We start from the raw sequence: 8,013 nt of genomic DNA, 5'->3' as shown, positions 1-8,013 counted from the left end.
ACTAGTAATATCACCCTGATAGTTTAATGCATGCCCGTCAAAATATCTCTTTGATTAACATTACTTTGCTATGAAGTAATGTTTATAAAAATTCATTTATGAATGTGAATGTTTACAAAATACTTTCAAGGTTAAAGGACATAGCCTTGATTGATATCTAAGCTATAATTCAAATAACTTAATCATAACCCCTATCTTGGTATGGATACTTGGAATGATAATACTAAGAAAACTTGATGCTAGGATCTTTGATCTACTAGCTTATGTGATTGCTACTTGATTATAACCTCGTTACTTTCACGAACTTCGAGAAAATGACACGTCGACTTATTACGGCAATAGGGCACGCTTTTCTATGCTAAGTGTGTGTAAATGAGAGTGAATTTGGGAAGAATGGGTTCAATGCCCGTCACCCCCTTTTATAGGCTGATTCAATGGCCCATCGCAATACACGATGGGTTTCTGCTAACCCCGTCGCGTATCGCGACGCCGCAATATTACGCCGCCTTACCAGATGGTGACATGTGGCCTGTCATATCGTGCCACGTGTTGACACATGGTTAAACACGTGTCCAGTGACTCAGCATGGTCATCGCGATACGTGATGACCTTGTTGATAAGGCCGTAGTGTATCGCTATGCCACCCTTTTCTGGATTATTGTGCAAGTCCATCGCTATACGCGATGGGTGAAATAGTTTTCCCATCGCGTATCGCGATGAGTCCAGATTTTTAGAATTTTAAGTTTAGTCCCTAGACTTTATAAAGTTAGTATAATTGGCACATTTCTTCTGGGGTAAATTACGCGATGTTACATCCTCTCCACCTTTTGAATAATCTCGTCCTCGAGATTTATTGGAATAGATAGGGATATTTCTTCTTCATTTCTGACTCTAGCTCCCACGTATACTCAAGTCTTCGACTTGAATCCCATTTGACTTTCACGAGCTTGAGTCATTTGTGTTTGAGAAAGTTGATCATGCTGTCTTCTATTTGAATCGGTTGTTCTACAAACTTAAGCTTCTCGTTGATCTTCACATATTTTAACGGTATGGCAAGAGTTTCATCAGCTAAACACTTGCGTAGGTCAGATACATGAAACACGTCGTGAATTCCTTTCGTTTCATCAGGTAATTCTAGTCGGTAAGCAACTGGTCCGATTCTTTCAAGTATCTTGAATGGTCCAACAAAGCGTGGACTCAGCTTTCCCTTCTTTCCGAATCTTACTACACCTTTCCAAGGCGATACTTTCAATAATATTCTATCGCCTTCTTTGAACTCCAATGGTTTGCGGCGAATATCCGCATAGCTCTTTTGTCTATCTCTGGCTGCCTTCAATCGTTCACGAATTTTTATAACTTGATCAGTGGTTCTTTGAACAATCTCGGGTCCTGACAACTGACTATCACATGTTTCAGACCAACACACAGGTGTTCTACACTTCCGTCTGTATAGTGCTTCAAATGGTGTCATTTGGATACTCGTATGATAACTATTGTTGTAAGAGAATTCCATTAAAGAAAGATGAGTGTCCCAGCTTCCTCCTATGTCGATGACACAGGCACGAAGCATATATTCTAAGGTTTGAATTGTGCATTTACTTTGGCCATCAGTTTGGGGATGATATGCAGTACTTAAATTTAGTCGAGTCCCCATTTCCTTTTGAAAGCTTGACCAAGAATTTGAAGTGAAATGACTATATCTATCGGAAATGATGGATAGTGGCACAACATGTAAAGATACTATGTTTTTTACATATAGATGTGCTAACTTATCCATGCTAAACGTTTCTTGAATTGGAATGAAATGAGCAGACTTGGTAAGTCTATATACAATAACCCATATTGCATTGTTTTGACGAGAAGTTTTAGGTAACTTCATGATGAAATCCATGGTTATCAGGTTGTTGTAATAATCCAAACGGATTTTGATGTTCGGCTTTTACTTTATAACACGTCAGGCATTTGGCTACATATAAGGCAATATCCTTCTTCATACCAATCAACCAATAATCATCTTTCAAATTATGATACATCTTGTCGCTTCCCGGATGCATCATATACTTAGACTTATGAGCTTCTTCAAGAACCTTGTCTCTTAAATTCCCGACCATTGGTACCCATATTCTTGTACCCAGTCTAAGTATTTTATCACTTCCTTTGACCAGTTGATCGATGGTACCGTTCTCTTTTTCGGCTTTAATGTTTCCTTCTTCCAGTGCCAACTTCTGAGCTTCTTTGATCTGACTAGCTAAATCTACTTTAAGTTCCAATCTAAGAGCTCGGACTCTCTTTGGCTTTTCATGTTCCTTCCTACTTAAGGCGTCAGCCACAACATTGGCTTTCCCTTCATGATATACGATCTCATAATCGTAATCGTCTAGCGTTTCCATCCAACGCCTTTGCCTCATGTTTAATTCCTTTGATCATATATATGCTTCAAACTTTTGTGATATGTGTATACTATTAACTTTACACCATACAAGTAATGTCTCCATAATTTCAACGCAAAAATTATAGCGCCTAATTCAAGGTCGTGTGTGGTGTAGTTCTTTTCGTGAACTTTTAATTGTCTTGAAGCATAAGCAATAACTTTCTTTCCTTGCATCAAAGCACAACCCATTCCTGTGTGCGAAGCATCACAGTATATGGTAAAGTTATCCAATCCTTCTGGCAAGGCCAAGATAGGTGCATTGGTAAACTTTTGTTTAAGTGTTTCGAATGCTTCCTCTTGTTTTGGTCCCCATTCAAACTTAATTGATTTTCTTGTGAGTGAAGTTAATGGGACAGCTATTCTAGAAAAGTCTTGTACGAATCTTCGATAATATCCAGCTAATCCTAGAAAACTTTTAACTTGGGTTGGTGTTTTGGGCTTCTCCCATTTGGTGATGGCTTCTATTTTAGCTGGATCCACTTGAATACCCTTTTCATTTATAACATGTCCAATAAATTGAACTTCGGACAACCATAATTCACATTTGGAGAATTTAGCGTATAATTTCTCGTTTCTTGGGGTTTCAAGTATGATATTGAGGTGAATTTGATGATCGTCCTTAGAATTTGAGTAAACAAAAATGTCATCAACGAAGACGATAACAAACTTGTTAAGATATGGTTTACAAATACGATTCATCATGTCCATGAAAGCTGCTGGAGCATTAGTGATTCCAAATGGCATAACAGTGAACTCATAATGTCCGTATCAGGATCTAAATGATGTTTTAGGGATATCTTCCTCTTGTACTTTCAGTTGATGGTAACCCGATCTAAGATTAATTTTTGAAAAACAACTTGCTCCTTGGAGCTGATCAAATAAATCGTCGATTCTTGTTAATGGATACTTGTTCTTGATTGTAACCTTATTTAGTTCTCTGTAATCTATACACATTCTCATTGATCCGTCCTTCTTCTTTACAAACAAAATTGGAGCTCCCCATGGCGACGAACTTGGTCGTATGAATCCTTTTTCCAATAGCTCATCTAACTGCTTCTTTAACTCTTTCATCTACGTGGGTGCTAGTCTATAAGGAGACTAAGCTATCGATGAAGTTCCTGGTACAAGATCGATTCTAAATTCTATCTCTCTATCTGGTGGTGCTCCTGATAATTCATCGGGAAACACATCTTGAAATTCAGAAACAATTGGCACTTCTTTTATCTTTTTGAGTTCGGGTTCCTTAGTTACATAAGCCATGAATGCGAGGCATCCCTTACCTAAGCAACTACTTCATTTTATCTTAGAAATTATTCCTACCTTTCCTGCTTCCATATCTCCGGTGATACGAATGGTTTAATTATTAGACGTTCGGATATCAATAGATTTTTCATCAAATAAGATACGGGCTTGATTAGAAGATAACCAGTCCATACCGAAAACTACATCAAAACCTGCCAATGTCATGGGTAACAATCGTACAGGTATGACGTGATCGGCTAAGGATATAGTGGCGTTATTTAAGGCTTCGGTTATTCTACTTACTCTTCCATCAGCACTCTTGATTTCGTAATGTTTATCTAGTTTAACTAAGTATTCATTCAATAGACTATAGAATTTATAATCTATAAAACTTTTATTTGCACCTGAGTCAAATAAAACCCTAGCATAAACATTATTAATAGGAAACGTATCGGTGATCACGTCCCATATGTCAGCTGCTTTCTGCGTATCCAGCATGAAGACCCTTGTGTTTCCTTTCTTGGTGTAACAACTCGGATGTTTAATTGTAACTTTATTTAACTAAAACCCGACCCGTTTTCATTTTTGGGAAATTTAAATCAATATAAAATATTATTTATCTTTCTATGTATTATTATATCGTTTGTTATAATTATTATTTATATATATTTATTATATATAAATTAACTTTGAAAAATCTACAATTCTTACCCTAAACCATACTTTAACCCTTTACTGCTTCCATCCTTATAGTCCAGAGATCTAGTTGTAATTTCTGCTATATTAATATATTATTATATTCTTAATCCAAACCCTTTAACCCATATCCAAAACCCTACCCATATCGTACCTGATGACCCGTTTGATTTGCTTGAACCACAATTCTCGCTCTAAACTAGGAATTGAATCATGGTAGAGATTCCTGCTGCCTAAATCGTCTTTGCCGACAATGTTAATTAGGAAATTAGGATCAAAAGTTATACGTATTATGTCACCTGTTTAATTGTGGAATACGTTACAGAGAGCGATATAACCTAATTGCTTTCGTCTGCACAATCACTAACCCCTCGCCATCGAAACCCCTGTGCTTAATTAGATTATAGCATCCAATCTGTGCATGTTCATATCTTTGTTCTAGCCGACGATATATCGATCAATTGGCCACCATATAATCGTTGTTACAGGTAATCTAATACATCATTTTTTTCTTCGTCCTTCTTATTACGATAATGTAGGGCCCCGTTACCGGTGCCCTACCTTGAACGTTGGATTTACTCATTAACATAGTTCTAAATATCAGAGTTAATTAAAACTTTACGCGAAATATAAATACTTCAAACCAATATAATACATAACCATAAATTCTTGTCTTAACGAGCATTCAAATCGTTTAAACATAAAACATTGTCTTTTAAATAACATAACATTTCCTTGAGATGCCAGTATCTTCAATTCCATGCCATGTGTTTCCCCTCAAGCGAGATGCCTCATTCTACTCACCTGCGTGCATACTAAAAGTCAGCTACGCTGAGTGAGTTCTAGTTAATCATACAACATACAATCAATTCACATACTTGAACACATGCCCGAAGGTGTGTACATCATTCATACTTTACTTTACATGCATAACTATCCATACTACTTAAAGAGTCTTCCGCTTTATAACCTCACAGATATTATAAGGGTCTGATCCCCAACATCACAGATATTATTAGGGTCCGGTCCCTATCCTCACATATATTATTAGGATCTGGTCCCTATCCTCACAGATATTATTAGGGTCTGGTCCCTATCCTCACAGATATTATTAGGGTCTGGTCCCTTTGTTTCGTGCAATTATACCATACATGTATTCACGTGCAATATCCGAAGATCGTTCACGTACTATCAACATAACATACATACATCATTTATACATCATATATCAATCATATCTTTAACTACCACCCGGTGGTACATGTAATATCCGAAGATCGTTCATGCACCGTCAAGCAATCATCATACATGAATCATACAAGACATACACTTATAACTTAAGGTAAGTGTATTAACTATCACATCGAATATGCACACAGCTCCGAAAACATAACAAGGAAGTGGGGCTAGAAACTCACCTGAACTCGGTTACGTTCACCGTTTATGGTTATTCCTTTCTTGAGCTGTGCACGCCTAACTGTATAACAATTACACGTATCAATTTAACAATCACTACCCATATCGTGTTTCTAGTTTGATTATTACCCTCAACGAACGGGGATCCGAGGACAACGCCCCTGGCAGCGGGGTTCTGGGGCGGCAGCCCCTAGTGGGATCCACGGGCTAGAGCCCCTGGATGGGGTTAAGCTGCTTAGGATTTCATGATAATATTTTAGTATGCACGCAGGTGAGTAGAATGAAGCAGGGGTCCAAGGGGCAGAGCCCCTGGCTGGGGTTAAGCTGCTTAGGATTTCATCGAGTATTTTCATTAACTGTCTTAACACATTTTCCATTAGGATTTCATGATAATATTTTATTGTTAACCTCTCAATCCTTTAAGGTATCTTCTATAAATTAATAAAGTTCAAGGGCTATTTGTAATTAAATCATTCTTTCCTAAGTCCAGGAACTGTTATGTCATTTTATCAAACTTCTAGTTCGTTACTTGGTTCTTAACGAATTGGGTTCATGACAAATGACCCATTCGTCACTTTATAACGAATTGGACCTTATAACGAACCGGTCCTTTGACGAATTGAACTTCATAACGAATGACCCCTCTGTAACGAATTGAACCTTCTAATTCGCTATCTCCTTTTAACGAATGGTCATAACGAATTGGGGTTAATTCATTATCTTTTCCTTAACGAATTTGGATACGAACTAAGGCTAGTTCGTTAAGCTTCCGTTAACGAATCAACCTGACGAATTTCCTCTAGTTCGTTAACTCTCCGTTAACGAATTAGGGTTAGGTAAGAGAATATCAGAAACATTCTCTGACATGCTAACCTCCTACTCGCCGCCTTTCCGGCGCCTTCACTGTCGGAAAACCGGGCAATGGCCGGAAAAATGTGTTTTTGCACCATTTTCACCGTTTTTCGTCCCGTTCGATCCAGATCTGAGCTAGGATGACCCATAGGCTCATCTTATGCTCGGTTCATACCCGATTCCACCCGGATCTGGTGACTTCAACGGTTTAATGGCGTCGTCTCGTCATTTCGTGACTAAATCTAACGAGTCTGAGTTTATACAATATCATACTATCATTACCTTGGATTGGGATCGTTTCCTTCTTGGTTTGGCTAGAGAAAGGAGAGAAACTAGGGAGAGAGCTTAAGTATGTGTTTTTGATGGTGTATGGAATGGATGAGAATGAGGGAATTAATGGAATATAATGGTTACTTATACCATGGGTCATGGGCTTAAGCCCATGGTCTTTCCCCTTTCCTTATTAGCCCAAGTCCATTACCCATATTACTTAACCCAACACAAGCCCGACTCATAATAACTCATATTTTATTTTATTAACCGAAACAAGAAAACGGGATGTTACAGATAACCCTATGATCAATTGATCGATTAACAATTAGTTTAACGAATTGATTGTTGCTAGGGTTTATGTTCATTCATGTCTGGTTTCCTGTCTGGTTATATATTTTTATTTGCATATCAGACACAACAGACTTGTTAGTGAAGTTGGTTGTGTGTGGTTTATTAAGGCTTGAGCCGCTGGGGGTCGCATGTCCCCAGCCCCATTTTTATCCTTATTATTATTGTTTTAATTGTTTTATAATTATATTAAATCACCTAATTAATATTATAATATCATAAGACTTATAATTAATTTATATTTTCTTAAAACCGACACATTATCTAGCCACTTTTCTGAACATTTGTTAAAACTATATACATGTATGTAAATATATTAGATTATATAAAATAATTACGAAGGTTTTAATAACTAAGAAGAGTATTAATTCTAATGTGTGTATGTGTGTGTGTATATATATTTAGTCTTGTTAATTAATATATTAAAATACATTTTTAATATATTTTAGGAGCCCTATACGTGCCTATATGTTTACCTTTATGTGTTCAGTTTTAAATTGTTTATAGCTTTCCTAGATAATTATTTATTAATTATTGTATTGTTATGCACACACACACAAACTCCGAGGCTATGCCTCAGCATTCAAAGAAAACTTTTCAAAAATTAGATTGCTTTTATTTTCAGGAAATTCCTTAAGAATCCCCACCTGTTTTTTTCACTCGTACACCTTAAGGATAGGTTATGTTGCATGTCCCTACGATAAATGAAAGGGGAAGAGAAACTGTGAGTTGGGCATTGGCAAAACGGTTCCAAG

General features: G+C 37.1%; 1 protein-coding gene across 1 annotated transcript; it reads right to left on the bottom strand.

Moving 5' to 3' along the window:
* Nucleotides 1–952: 952 nt before the first annotated feature.
* LOC143629966 (uncharacterized) lies at nucleotides 953–3,691 on the bottom strand. The gene is made up of 2 exons (XM_077099102.1): nucleotides 3,557–3,691; nucleotides 953–1,330 (listed from the first exon to the last, which is right to left on the bottom strand). Exons 1-2 carry the CDS (start codon nucleotides 3,689–3,691, stop codon nucleotides 953–955), a joined length of 513 nt encoding a protein of 170 aa, XP_076955217.1.
* Between the last annotated feature and the right edge of the window lie 4,322 nt (nucleotides 3,692–8,013).

The sequence above is a fragment of the Bidens hawaiensis genome, unplaced genomic scaffold (assembly GCF_021521415.1).
Source record: "Bidens hawaiensis isolate Kalapana, Puna unplaced genomic scaffold, B.hawaiensis_p1.1 tig00005498_1, whole genome shotgun sequence".
Taxonomy (NCBI): domain Eukaryota; kingdom Viridiplantae; phylum Streptophyta; class Magnoliopsida; order Asterales; family Asteraceae; genus Bidens; species Bidens hawaiensis.
Note: the sequence above shows the minus strand (reverse complement) of the source record. Positions and strands in the feature narration are given on the sequence as shown.